General features: G+C 52.0%; 1 protein-coding gene across 1 annotated transcript in view; it reads left to right on the top strand.

Moving 5' to 3' along the window:
- The window catches only part of CORO2A (coronin, actin binding protein, 2A), a 54349-nt gene that overhangs the window by 35112 nt on the left and 5184 nt on the right, over positions 1-14053 (top strand). The window contains exons 3-8 of the mRNA XM_011939484.1: positions 5315-5431; positions 8124-8273; positions 9861-10040; positions 10779-10895; positions 11971-12075; positions 13129-13225. Of these exons, the coding sequence (XP_011794874.1) occupies positions 5315-5431; positions 8124-8273; positions 9861-10040; positions 10779-10895; positions 11971-12075; positions 13129-13225 (766 nt within the window). The remainder of the gene's footprint in view (positions 1-5314; positions 5432-8123; positions 8274-9860; positions 10041-10778; positions 10896-11970; positions 12076-13128; positions 13226-14053) is intronic.

Below are 14053 nucleotides of genomic sequence, written 5' to 3'. Positions count from 1 at the left end.
CTTTGAGACAGGATCTCACTCTGTTGCCCAGGCTGGAGTGCAGTGGCATGATCATGGCTCACTGTAGGCTGGAACTCCCAGGCTCAAGTGATCCTTCTGCCTCAGTGTCCCGAGTAGTTGGGACCACAGGTGTACATCCCTACGCTGGACTAAGTTTTGTAATTTTTGTAGAGATGGGGCCTGTTGCCCAGGCTGCTCTTGAACTCCTGGCCTCAAGCAATCTGCCTTGGACTCCCAAAGTGCTGATTACAGACATGAGCCACTGTGCCCAGTCAAAAAGCATTTAAAAACCTATTTCTTATAGACATGGAAACATGTCTGATCCAGCTGCCTGCGTTCACCAGTAGGAAAACAATCAAGCCACCAGTTCATGCACGGAGGGCGTGCCTGGAGACGCTGCTGTGTAGGAAAGGATGGGAGTCCCCCAGCAGAACAGTTTGCCCCCCCAGAGAGTATATCCCGTGGCCCCTGAAACATACCGAGCAACAATGAAACTGGGTAATGGTAATGAACTGTGACGAGCTTCTCCTGGCTAATGTACTGAGCACGTATGCTTAGCAAGTACCGGGCCCTGTCTTCAGTACTTTACTGTGAATGAGGTGCTACTACTGTTGTCATTTTGTAGACAAGGAAACTGAGGCATAGAGAACTGAGGTCACTTGCCCAAGGCCACACCGCGGTAAGGGATGTGGCAGGGATTCCACCCCTGGAAGCCAGCGTCTGCCTGCCCGCTTCACCTCTGCAACGCTGTGTGTCCTCCCTCTGCCCATCCTGCCACCCCTGTCTCCCAGTCTCCACCCTGAGCTGTTGGGATGCTCATTTGAGGTTGTGACTATGATGCTGTTGTAGAAACAGCTGCTCCCTTGAGTGCTGAGGGTTGTGACAGTGGCCTCACAAGCTCTGCCTTTCTGGCAACGGAGGTCTGCCCTAGAGCGTCCCCAATCCGGTCCCCCACCTGCCTGGCTTCTCCTGGGTCCTTCTGTCCTGTCTTCCCCGTCTGCCCCAGGGCAACCCCTTGGAGACTTGGAGATGGTGCCTCTCCAGGCAGAGCAGGCCAAGCTAGGGTTCTGTGGGGTCTGTGAGGGGAGCAGGTGTGTCTCCCCTGATTTAGAGCTTGTACACCCCATCCATATACACCCCATCCATCAGAAGCCTGTTTCTGGCTGAGTGCTGGTCTAATGGGCAGAAGGTGGAAATGGCCTCCTGATGATAAATGCCCCTGACAGGCTTTTAGCAGCTCAGTCAATAGCCCACCAGGCTGGCTAATGTCTGCTCCTGCCTGTGGTCCTCAACGTAAAACCCTTTTAGAAGCAGAGCAATCTGCCAACCCAAGGCAGGGCAGGAGAGGTGGGGCAGAGAGGAAGGGTGGGGTGGGCTGGGGTGTGATCCACCACCTTCCCTCATCAGCTGAGAAGGAAGAGAAGGCTGAGAAGGAAGAGAAGCTGTCTAGGGCTAGGCCCTCTGAGCCACGCCTAACCCTAAGGCACCTTCCCAGAGTCTGTGGGAGGCGGGAGGTGTGGGTCTGAATGAGGCTCCTGGGCAGTTTGCCTCCCGTCAGCCCGAGGGCAGCCTGACAATCAGCTCTTCTGGCTCTTCTTGAGAAACCACACTGCAGAAATTGGGGCATGGCCATGGGCCAGAGTCTAGAGATAAAGGCCCTGAGAGCAATCAGTGCCCCACAGTCAAAGACACAGTACTGCTCTTGGCCTTCGACCCTGGAAACGATCCAAGAGAAAGGAAAGGCTGTGTGCAGAAAGGAGACCAGGGCACGGACTCACAGAGCACTGGTGCTCCCCCAGAGCATAGGAAGTACAGCACCAGGCTCACACTTGGGGGGCCAAAGTCCTGGCCTCAAGCCCAGCTCTGCCCCTCACCTTCGCAGTGACCCTGGGCGAGTCCCTACTCCATGCTGGGTTTCCCCAAGTCTGAGGTCCAAGAGAGGGTGCTGGGATCCATTCGCGATGCCTGCCACATGTGCAGGATAAGACAGTGCAGCTGTGGGTTCCATTCCTGGTCTCTAGAGCCCTTCAGGAACTACAGTTTTATAACAGAAGTTTTTGGCTAATCCTGGATGGACTAATTTTTTTCAGAAAATCTGTATTTTTGTTTTTAAACACCTTTTTAAATTGCAAAATTTGCATAGCTAAAAAAAAGACAACGATATTAAAGCCAGCCATTTATTCCACCGTCTAGATATAACCATGATTAACATTTTGGCTCATTCCTTTTAGTTTTTTTTTCAGTTTTGACATACAAATATACGTACGTATACATATAATAATAGCTTCTGTTGCTGAGCATTTATAGTAACACCTGACTGTTGGGCTCTTCATGCATAGTATCTCATTTAACTCCCAACAATTCTGCAAGGAAGAGATTATTATTCATTCACATTTTACAGATGAGGAAAAAGAGGCTTGCAAATTTTGAGCAGGTGCACAACACACTCAGGTTTTAATTTTCGAAAACTCACCTTGAGGACAGTGTACAGGATGTCCTGGAGGCTAAGCAAGAGGTCACTGGCAGCTGGGCGCAGTGGCTCAAGCCTGTAATCCCAGCACTTTGGGAGGCCAAGGTGGGTAGATCACCTGGTGTCAGGAATTCAAGACCAGCCTGGCCAACATGGAGAAACCCCGTCTCTACTAAAAAATACAAAAATTAGCCGGGTGTGGTGGTGCGCACCTGTAATCCCGGCTACTCCGGAGGCTGAGGCAGGGAGAATTGCTTGAACCTGAGAGGTGGAGGTTGCAGTGAGCTGAGATCGCACCACTACACCCCAGCCTGAGCAACAAGATGAGACTCCATATCAAAAAAAGAAAAAAAAAGAATGGTTAGTGGCTTAAGCGTTGGTCCCATGGAGACCTGGGCCAGAGCCTGTAGGTGCAGTGTCCTTCCAAGACCCTAGCTCCAGGTACCGCCCTGCCAGGGCAGGGCAGGAAGCATGTACCTCTCTCCTCTGTCCTGCTGTGGAGGAGGCAGAGACCGCTTGAAAGAAAGAAAATTTTCACCTCCCTCCATGTACATCACAAACGAAGGACACAAGTCCACATTCTTTCCCTTTTTTTGGTTCTCTTTCTCCCTGTGAATGTGTAGGTGTGTGTACAATTTTTTGTTTTCAGAACCATTTGAGGGTAAGTTACATCCATCTTAGCCCTTTATCCCTAAATACTTCTGTGTTTCCTAAAAATACAAATATTCTCTTACATTACCCTAGTACATTATCAACTTCTGTAAGTTTAATGTTGTGATAATACTTTAATCTGCTGTTCTTGTTCAGATTTGTTAAATAATGTCCTTTATAGCACTGTCCCCTCCAGTAGGAGATCCAGTCTAGGGGGAGGTGTCTGATCACTTTTTCCTGAGGGGAGAGAGCTGGATTAGCCAGAGTATTTCCAGAGGGAGGCACAGGACCACCTCCTCTGTTTGCAGAGCTACTAAAATGTATGTATAGGCCAGGCATGGTGGCCCATACCTGTAATCCCACACTTTAGGAGGGCAAGGTGGGAAGATTGTTTGAGCCCAGGAGTTTGAGACCAGCCTGGGCAACATAGCAAGACCCCATCTCTACAAATAATTTTAAAAATTAGCTGAGCTTTGTGGCACGCCTGTAGTTCTAGCTTGGAACTTGGGAGGGTGAGGCGGGAAGATTGTTTTACCCCGAGTTCCGGGCTACAGTGAATCATGATTGCACCATTGCACTCAGCCTGGGCAACAGAGCGAGACCCTGTCTCTTTAAAAAAAAAAAAAGTACAGTGTTCTCTACACCAATGGGGAGGTGATGGAGGAAGAGAAGGTTGGGTGTTCCCTGAGTCCACCTTGTTCTTGAAAGTCCCTCTAGAAAAAATCCTGAGACTATTGATTCTGCAAAGTCAAGGACTGTGTTGTGTGTTCACCTTGCGATCAGCGCCTCCAACAGTACCTGTCCCCTGGGCACCTCGGGAATATTTGTGGGATGGATGGATGTTGGCCAGTTTTCTTCTCAGCTGTCTCTTTCACTTAGATATAAAAATGGTTGGGGGAGCATTCTGGTGGGTGGCTTAAGAACCTGGGACTAGATGGTGGATGTGGGCTGCATTGGGAAGCCGAGGGCCTGGGTCCTGGTCCCTCCTCTGCCAGGGCCATGCAGTGTGATATGCGAAATGAATGGATTGGTCGCTGCCAGTCCAGGGTTCTGTGAGTGAACTGGTGTGGTTTCTCTATGACCTCAAGAAATCCAAGTCTGTTGGTGGAGTTGGAAATAGCTTCAGGGCTGTGTGGCATGGGCTGGGGGACCTCTATGTCCCTCCCAGCATCTATATAGGAATTCTCATTAGGAAAGGGGAAAATGAGGGAAAAGACCCTTCTATGTAATTGAGATAGAATTCACATGCCAGAAAATTCACCATTTTTGTTTTTTTGTATTTTGTTTAAGACAGGCTCCCCTTCTGCTGCCCAGGCTGGAGTGCAGGGGCACAATCACAGCTCACTGCAGCCTCGACCTCCCAGGCTCAAGCAATCCTCCCACCTCAGCCCTCCAAGTAGCTGGGACTACAGGCATGCAACACCTTGCCTGGCTCTTTATTTACGTATTTATTTTTGAGACGGAGTCTCACTCTGTTGCCCAGGCTGGAGTGCAGTGGCACGATCACAGCTCACTGCAACCTCCGCCTCCCAGGTTCAAGTGATTCTTCTGCCTCAGCCTCCCGAGTAGCTGGGATTACAGGTGCACGCCACCATGCCTGGCTAATTTTTATATTTTTGGTAGAGACAGGGTTTCACCATGTTGGCCAGACTGGTCTCAAACTCCTGACCACAGGTGATCCACCCACCTTGGCCTCCCAAAGTGCTGGGATTAGGTGAACCAGTTTCTTATAGACTTATCTTTTCATTTTCCATGGGGATAGACCTAGGAGTGGAATTGCTGGGTCATGTGGGAACCGTTTAACCTTTTGAGGAACTGCCAGACTATTTTCCAAAAGAGCTGCACCATTTTACATGCCCGCCAGCAGTGTATGTGGGGAAATGCCCTTTTATTGAACATCTGCCATGTGCTAGCCACAGTGCCAGACCTCCGTGCCAGACCTCCCTCCCATGATCCTCACACCAACCTGTGAAATACCTGTGATTGCTCGCTTTTACTGAGGAGGACACCAGAGCTCAGAGAAGTGAAGTAACTCCCCTGGATCACACAGGGAACAAGTAGTAAGGCCTAGATTCACACCCAGCTCTGTCCCTTACATGTTCCTGTTGACTGGTTGCTGACTGACTACGTGACTGTCCAGATGCTAATGTGGAATCCACTTCCTCCCCAACCCTCCTGGGCACTGTCTTGCAGACAGGGAAGTTGGACCCCCACTACCCAAAGGTCTGCGGGCACAGAGGGAACGTTCTGGACGTCAAGTGGAACCCTTTTGATGATTTTGAGATTGCCTCCTGTTCTGAAGACGCCACAGTGAGTGTCAGCCCCTGAGGGGCTTCCCCTTCCTGGAGAGTGGGATTGGGGTGGGTGGGGTGGAACGGTACCTGTTCTCGGCTCTGCTGCCCCTGACTCCATTGCACAGTTGAGGTCACTGTGTGGGGAGGTGTTAGGTTAGGTAGAGGAGTTGTGAGGTTAGGTAGAGGAGGTGTTAGGTTAGGTAGAGGAGGTGTGAAGTTAGGTAGAGGAGGAGACATTCTAGGTGCCGTAGGGCTAGGGGCACCACCCCTCCTCTCTATGGGCCTTAGTTCCCCGCCTATAAAATGGGCATAATAGCTCCACCCGGCTAATAAAGCCCAGTGAAAATGTATATTCTGATGGGAAAGCCCATCCTTTTGGGGGGCTATAAAAGGCTACAAGGGGCATTTTTCTGGTGATCAGAAAAGATGTTCCACTTAATCCCACAGTGAGGAAGCGAGCTGTAAAAGGCTGTGAGGGCTTTGGATAAATGTGAACAATAAAACCATTCCAGCAGCTTCAGTCTCACTCACTTTTTTGAGCCTGTGTTCTGTACCAGGGTTATCATCCCTACCCCAACAATGTGCAGTGTTGCTTATTTATAGTTCATTTCGTACCCACTTCTAAAATATGGTGGGTATGGCTTAAGACAAGAACCACAGATGTGCCAGGTTCAGTGGCTCACACCTGTAATCCCAGCACTTTGGGAGGCTGAGGTGGGAGAATCACTTGAGGCCAGGAGTTGGAGACTAGCCTAGGCAACATAGTGAGACCCTGTCTCTACTAAAAAATTAAAAATCACAGATATGATCAGATGATTAAAATAAAGATAAAAGTCGTTATCACCATTTATTGTGAGCCACCGTATTCCTCGCTGTCATCATACTCATCGTCTCACAGTCTCCCCAGCAACCCCACAAGGTAGGACATTTTTCTAATGGAGAAGCTGAGGATCAGAGAGGTACAGCAACATGCCTAATGTTTCACAGCCTGTGGGAGGCAGAGCCAGACTTCAGACTGAGGCCTGATTCCAGAGCCCATTCTCTTTCCAATGTGCCATGACACATCTTTAAAGAGCAGCAGCCACAGATGGAGAAAGTGAGGAAATACCAGAAATGATGGCTAAGAAGGGTTGCAGCAGCCAAGCTCCTAGCTTAGCTAAGAGCTACCTGGCAGCCAAGGCAAAATGGGCAATAGAATGTATTGCAAAACCTTCAGTTAGATCAAAAGAAGCAGACTAGTTCATCAGGAAAGGAAAGCAGAAAAATCAAAGAGGATTTGTGTCGGTTTCCATATAGCAGATGCTGAGGAACGTAAAGGACAGTGTCTGCCGAGGTGATTTTACCAAAGGGACAGTCAGGTCCTGTGAGAATTGGCCCTGTCCCTAGGGAGTACAGGGCCTCTGGCAGGATGTCAGATATCTGAAACTGTCCCCACTTTTGTAATACCTGCCTTTTCAGAACTGCTTTGAAGGCTCCCATCAAGATCTTTATTAAATCTCTTGCTAGCCTCATTGCCTGCCACTGTCCCTTCCCCGATGCCCCAGGGCAGGACATAACTGTTGGGAGACTGAAGAAGGAAGGGGCTTTTCTCCCCGAAGCTATGCTCACAGTGAATTTATGGAGTGAATTCATTCCTGTTCCTCCCTGCGTTCAGGGCCTGGAGGGCACGGTTGCTCCTCTAGCACTGGGGAGTCTTCTGTGCTTCAGTGTTGCGGGTGGTACCTGCATCTTCCAAACACACCTGTTCACAGTGTGCCTTCCTCCTGGGGTTCTATGTAGTGAGAGCCCTCACCAAACCGAAGTATCTGGAACCTGGCACTACTCTTGTGGGGTTGGCTTCCTGGTTTTAAATCCAAGATGACCAGGAAATAAATATTTGCTGAATTGAAAGCAAAGTCGTCTACCTGAAAAACCTGTATAACTCTAAGGGAAACAGTGCATAAAATCAACTAGGGGCCAGAGAACCTTGCAGGACCAATAAGGAAGGTCAAGTCAGCAGCATCCCAGGCTCGCCTTGTACTCCATTTGTATACCTCCGTGACAGGGAGCTTACTCTCCGCCATGGCAGCCCCCTCCATCTTCAGACAACACTACTCTGGAAGGAAGTCCCAGTGCCTCTCTTCAGGCCCTCACCATGAAATACAGGCCTCTGACCCCATCCATTCCAGCCTTCTGACCTTCAGAGTTCCCTCTTAGTGGCCATCCAGGGTGCACCTGCAAAGCAAGTAGTTTGTCCCTGCCCTGCTCCAGAGACCTCGCTGGCTCCCTAGTGCCCTGAGGATGCAGCCTAAACCCTTCATCCTGGCATTTGAGGCTCTACCCTGGGCCTTTGGGACAAGAAGCGTGTAGAACACTGTACTGTGGGGGATATCCTAGCTTAGGAGGCCTGAAACCCAGCCACCTGCCCACCACCTCAGGCCAGCAGGGTGACAAAGATCTCTCAAGGGCAGATTTGGAGGCCTAGACTCATCCCTGGTCAGCGCTGACCCCTGCTCGGGCTGGAGGAGCTTGGGGAAGCCCCTGTCCCTCTGAGGACCCTCAGCTGCCCCTCCACTGCCCCTCAGTGCCCATAGCCACTGAGTGGGAGGTGACTATGGAGAGAGCTCCCTTGGTCCTTCTGCTGGTCACTGCCAGATCTGTGGCTTAGGCTGGTGATGGTGCCAAGGTGCCCTGGCTGATGCTCCCTTGGGCCACGTCTCCCCTGCCAGATTAAGATCTGGAGCATCCCCAAGCAGCTGCTGACCAGGAACCTCACGGCCTGCAGGAAGGAGCTCGTGGGCCACGCGCGCAGAGTGGGCCTGGTGGAGTGGCACCCCACAGCCGCCAACATCCTCTTCAGTGCCGGCTATGACTACAAGGTGAGTCTGGGTGTTCTTCTTCTGGGGCAGCCCCTACAAATTCCCACGAACTAGAATACAACAGAAATTTATTCTGTCACAATTCTGGAGACCAGAGATCGAAAACCAAGGTTTTGGGAGAGCCAGCTCCCTCCAGATGCCCCAGGGAAGAATGCTTCTGTGCCTCTCCCAGCTTCTGGTGGCTCCAGGCATCCTTGGCTGATAGCTGCGTCACTCCAGGCTCTGCTTCTGTCTTCACACGGCCTTCTCTCTGTGTGTCCGTCTTCCTTGTAGGAAGAGGAGAGCACCTGTCATTGGATCTAGGGCCCACCTAATCCATTATGATCTCATCTTAGCTAATTTCAGCTGCGAAGACCCCATTTCCAAATAAGGTCACATTCTGAGGTTCTAGGTGGACGTGAGTTTTCGGGGGACCCTGTTCAACTCATTAGAGCTTGCCTGGAGGGGATGGGATGGCACTGCCCAGCAAATCAGTCCCCTCACCCTGCTCCACTGACAACTAAGCCTGCAGGTGGTAGGCTCTGTAGATTGGGACCCACAGTACAGGAGACCTCGATTCTCTTCCGACTCAGTCTCTGACCTGCAGTATAGCCTGGGAAAGTGCCTTGACTTCTCTAGGCCTCAGTTTCCCAATCTGTACACAAATGGAATTGGTGGCACCATAGCTATGGCCTTTCAGTTCTTTCCTTTTGACACTACAGAGATTTACAGAGGCACCTCGGGACCCTCTGTGATGGATAAAAGGAAGGTGGGGGCCGAACATGGTGGCTCACACCTGTAATCCCAACAGTTTGAGAGGCTGAGGTGGGAGGATCACTTGAGCCCAAAAGTTTGAAGCCAGCCAACATAGTGAGACCCTGTCTCTACAAAAAAATAGAAAAAATTAGCCAGGCGTGGGTAGCATGTGCCAGTAGTCCCAGCTATTCAGGAGGCTGAGGTGGGAGGATCACTTGAGCCCAGGAGGTTGATGCTACAGTGAGCCATGATCATGCCACTGCACTGCAGCCTGGGCAACCCTGTCTCAAAAATAAATAACTAAAATGGTTGTGGGGAGCACTGAGGGAACCTGGGCCCTTACTCTTCCGATCCGAAGCGCTTTCTCATCTGTTTGTACAGGGTGTCTGCAGAGCTGCTGCATGTTTTTGTGCTGGTTGTTCTATACACAACTTCAAGGGGCACTAATCACATCCTAGGCTATAGGAATGGATTGCCCTGGAGCTCTGCATGCACAGCCTGTGCAGCTAAACATACAGCCCTGTTGGTGTGTGGGAGGCGCAAACTGTTGCTAATAACTGAAACCGCCTGGATTAGCTGGTTCCCCGGGGTCCTCCCAGCATGGATGTTGTGTTGCTCAGAGGCAGGTGGCGTTTTCCTTTCACCACTAGACAGCCTGGCCCTGGGATTCCCCCTCCTGCCACAAGCAGCTTCAGCCTGCACATCATCCTCCCACTGAGGCTTCTTGGCCAGGCTGCCAGCTGCGCCACCCTCCCGGGGATACTGTATTTCACTGCATCCTGGCCAGCGTGTGACTGTGGGGGCCAGGGGCGGGGTGGCCCCTGTGCTCAGAGTTGGCTCTCTGCCATGCAGGTGATGATCTGGAACCTGGATACAAAGGAGTCTGTCATCACAAGCCCCATGAGGACAATTGGCTGTCACCAAGATGTGATCCTCTCCATGTCCTTCAACACCAACGGCAGCCTGCTGGCCACCACCTGCAAAGACCGCAAGATTCGGGTTATCGACCCCCGAGCGGGCACCGTCCTCCAGGTCAGTGCTGGGCCCGGGGCTGGCTCAGGCTCAGAGGAGCAAGGGGCAGAGTGGGGACAGGGGGAGGCTTCAGAGAACAGGACAGTGATGCTGTCAGCGTCTGGGCCACGCCTTCACAGGCAGCATCCCCGTCTGTCCTCTCAGGATTGCTGGAAGGTGGGATATGCCCTTTCCATTTTGTAGGTGTGAAAACTGAGGCCCTTGAGAGATGAAATGACTCACCCCCATGGAGAGCTGGCATCTGAACCTTGTCTGACTCCAAAGCTTGTTGGCGTGCCCCAGCTCTGGCCGGGGGTCAGGAGAGCCGACCATACCACTGTTTAGCCACTGTGCAGCCTTGGGCAAGCACTTCCTGCTCTGGACCTCTGTTTTCTCATTTGCAACAATGGGCTGTTAGTCCTTCCTCTCCGAGGATTAGATAAGACAGGCCAGGTGGCAGTGCCCACCCTTGTAGGGGTGCCTGATACTTTTTCAGCAAGAACAGGGAGCTGGGCAGAAGGTTGCTTCTGTTCTTGCTCAGAAGAATAACTCTTAACAAAGATAGCCGGGAGAGACTCCATGTGGATGACAGGGATCCAGGTGGTGCCCCGGAAGAATCTCCAGGCAGAGCTGGGGTGAGAAAGGGAGGCCTTCCAGGTAGAGCGGCGGCATAAGCAAAGCAGGGAGGCCAGAAACCCTAGCTGCCCCCTGGAATCCCCTCCAGTGTTTCTCCAATACCAACTGCACATGTCCCTCCAGGAGGCCAACTACAAAGGGCACCGGGCCAGCAAGGTGCTGTTTCTGGGGAATCTGAAGAAGCTCATGTCCACGGGCACATCCCGATGGAACAACCGGCAGGTGGCCCTGTGGGACCAGGTGAGGGCTGCACCCCATCCCTCACCATCACCCCTCAGCTGAGAGCCAGCGTCATTCATTCATGCATGCATTCATTCAGACACCCATTTATGTCTCACACATTTAGTGTAGACTGCCAGGTGCCGGGGATCCGGGAATGAATAGCAGGGAGATGCCGACAGCCCCGGGCGAACCCAGACCCTGTGCATCTTGCCACTCTAGGGAGATGGGTCAGGATCCAGGGGATGCCCTGGGCTAGAGGAGGAAAGGTAGCTGAGTCTGGGACCACAACTAGGAGGAAGGGAGAAGGAGAGGGCCATCTGGGCAGAGGGGGCACCTGGAGCAAATGTGGTACTAACGGGTATGGGGAGATTTCATCAGGACAGCTGAGGGTGGAGTGGGGCGAGGTGAGGGCCAAGCTGGCGGTAGTGTTTTGAGGGAGCATTTGACAGGAGTTTCAAAGACTTGACAAATCACACTTTCTCTCTGAGTCCTCTTCATCTATTAAAATAAATTTTAAAAAACAGGTAGGGGAAGATTGGAATGAGATCAGGTGTGTCAAAAGTGATTTGTTATGGCCAGGCATGGTGGTACATGCATGTAATCCCTGCACTTCGGAAGGCCATGGTGGGAGGATCGCTTGAGGCCAGGAATTCGAGACCAGCCTGAGCTACACAGCAAGACCCCCAGAAAATCAGCTGGGTGCAGTGGTGCATGTCAGATTGCTTGAGCCAAAGAGTTTGAGGCTGCAGTGAGCTGTGATCGCACCACTGCACTCCAGCCTGGGTGACAGAGTTAGACCTTGTCTCAAAAAAAAAAAAAAAAGTGATTTGTTAAGGGCAGAGAGCTCACAAAATAGGTGGCAGCAGCATTTTAGTGCCTTTAAGATGTCATCTCCACTAGGGAGTAGCCCACACATTGGAACCCAAGAACCAGAGACATCTTCCCCCAGCACACACATAGAAAAAAATCACACTTTTTCTCTGACACACACACTCTCGCCCAGAGCACCATGGCAGGGATTCTTATCTCTGGGAGCACCACTGAGGGCCCCCAGGAGTGACCCAGGCCTTCCCTGCCTCCCCTTCCCCTGCAGGATGACCTCTCTGTGCCTCTGTTGGAGGAGGACCTGGACGGCTCCTCGGGCGTGCTGTTTCCCTTCTATGACGCAGACACCAGCATGCTCTACGTGGTGGGGAAGGTCGGCTTGGCACGGGAGGGAGATGACTGCCTGGACCCCTGAGACAGGGGCAGACAGCAGCCTGGGGCTGTTGGGAGCACGGGGCAGGGATGGGCAGGCCACTCGTCCCCTGTGAGAAGGAACCCCTCCCACCCTCCTGGCTCCCTGAGAACACCTGGAGCCAGGGCTCTGGCTGGACACCTTGAGCTTGTGCCTTCCCAACTGCAGGCCCAGATATGGGAGGACCATTGGTGTTTCTCAGCAGGGGCACCTGCTGAACTGGGGGCAGAACAGGTCTCCACTGGGTAGGACTATCCCATATCTGGCAGCCCTGGCCCCTGCCCACCAATGCCAAGAACAGCATCTCTCCCCCTCCATCCAAGTCATTATGACCACCAGAAATGTCCCCCACGGTAAGACCTTCTGGATGACCTCTGAGGCCACCCCAGTTCTGACCTTTGCTGCTGCTCTCAGATAGGAGCGGGATTTGGACTTGTCTTCCCAGAGCTTCTGTCTTAGAGGAACAAGGGTGGGCTTTGGGTCATGGTCGGGGAGGACTGAATTTTAAAATAAGGGCCTGGGCCCAGCACAGTGGCTCATGCCTATAATTCCAGCACTTTGGGAGGCCAAGGTGGGAGAATCAGTTGAGCCCAGGAGTTCAAGACCAGCCTGGGCAGCATAGTGAGACCCCCATCTCTACGAAAATGAAAAAATAAAAAATTAGCCAGGCGTGGGCACACACCTGTGGTCCCAGCTACTTGGGAGGCTGAGGCGAGAAGATGGCTTGAGCCCAGGAGGTTGCAGTGAGCTGTGATTGCACTACTGCTCTCCAACCTGGGCAATAAAGTGAGACCCTGTCTCAAAAAAATAAGACAAAATATAAAATAAGATGAAGACCCCCCCATCACCCTCCTGCCTTGGTGACAGGGCCCCCGGTTTCCTGGTGTTCCCTTGAGTGAGATGGGTTTGCTGATCATCAAAAAAAAAGCCAGGTTTTTGCTGCATGGCTGGGTTGCTGATGAGCTGATGAGATCCAGCTCTGAATCTCACCCTCCCCTTCCTCCTCCTCCTCAGGGAGATGGCAACATTCGCTACTATGAGGTGAGCGCCGACAAGCCTCACCTGAGCTACCTGACTGAGTACCGCTCCTATAACCCACAGAAGGGGATCGGTGAGTGAGGGACACTGAAGTTCATGCCTGCAATCCCAGCACTTCGGGAGACCGAGGAAGGAGAATCGTGGTCAGGGCTTCAGTGCTGGGTCTGGGGAGACAGGGATGAGTCAGATGGGAGGAGAGACAGCATAGCAACACTCTGACTTATGGGGGCTGTACTTGAGGTGGGCAGCAGCACAAAGGAGGAAGTCGAGGAAGGCTTCTCAGAGGAGGCAACATTGGAGGAACTGAAAGAGGAAGCAGAGCCCAGCAGGGGAGAGAGGGATGTGTTCTAGGTCAAGGTTAAGCAGTTGCAACAAGAGCAGAGATGGAAAGGGCTGACCTAAAAGAGCCTCCAGGAAGCAGTCCTCAGCTCCTTTCTAAGTGTGTCTGAGGATAAAGACCCAGCTATATTTCTGTAATCTACAAGAAACCCACTTTAAACATAAAGACATGGCTAGATGAAAAGTAAAGGACTGGAGAAAGATGCACCATGCTAACCCTACTCAAAAGGAATCTGGAGTAGTTTGATTGAGAGCATTTGGGTCACAGGAGCTGTGGGGATGGAGATGGAGACCCTTAAGCAGAGCAAACTGCCTATAAAAGTTCAGCTAATCCAGCACTTTGGGAGGCTGAGGCTGGAGGATCTCTTGAGCCTAGGAATTCGAGGCTAGCCTGGGCAACAAAGTGAGACTCCTGTCTCTACAGATAAATAAAGAAATTGAGGTGCATACCTGTGGTCCCAGCTACTTGGGAGGCTAAGGCAGGAGGATCGCTTGAGCCCAGGAGTGTGAGGCTGCAGTGAGCTATGATCGTGCCACTGGACTCCAGCCTGGGCAACAGAGT

The sequence above is a fragment of the Colobus angolensis genome, unplaced genomic scaffold (genome assembly GCF_000951035.1).
Source record: "Colobus angolensis palliatus isolate OR3802 unplaced genomic scaffold, Cang.pa_1.0 Scaffold181, whole genome shotgun sequence".
Taxonomy (NCBI): domain Eukaryota; kingdom Metazoa; phylum Chordata; class Mammalia; order Primates; family Cercopithecidae; genus Colobus; species Colobus angolensis.
This window is presented reverse-complemented; position numbering and strand designations above follow the sequence as displayed.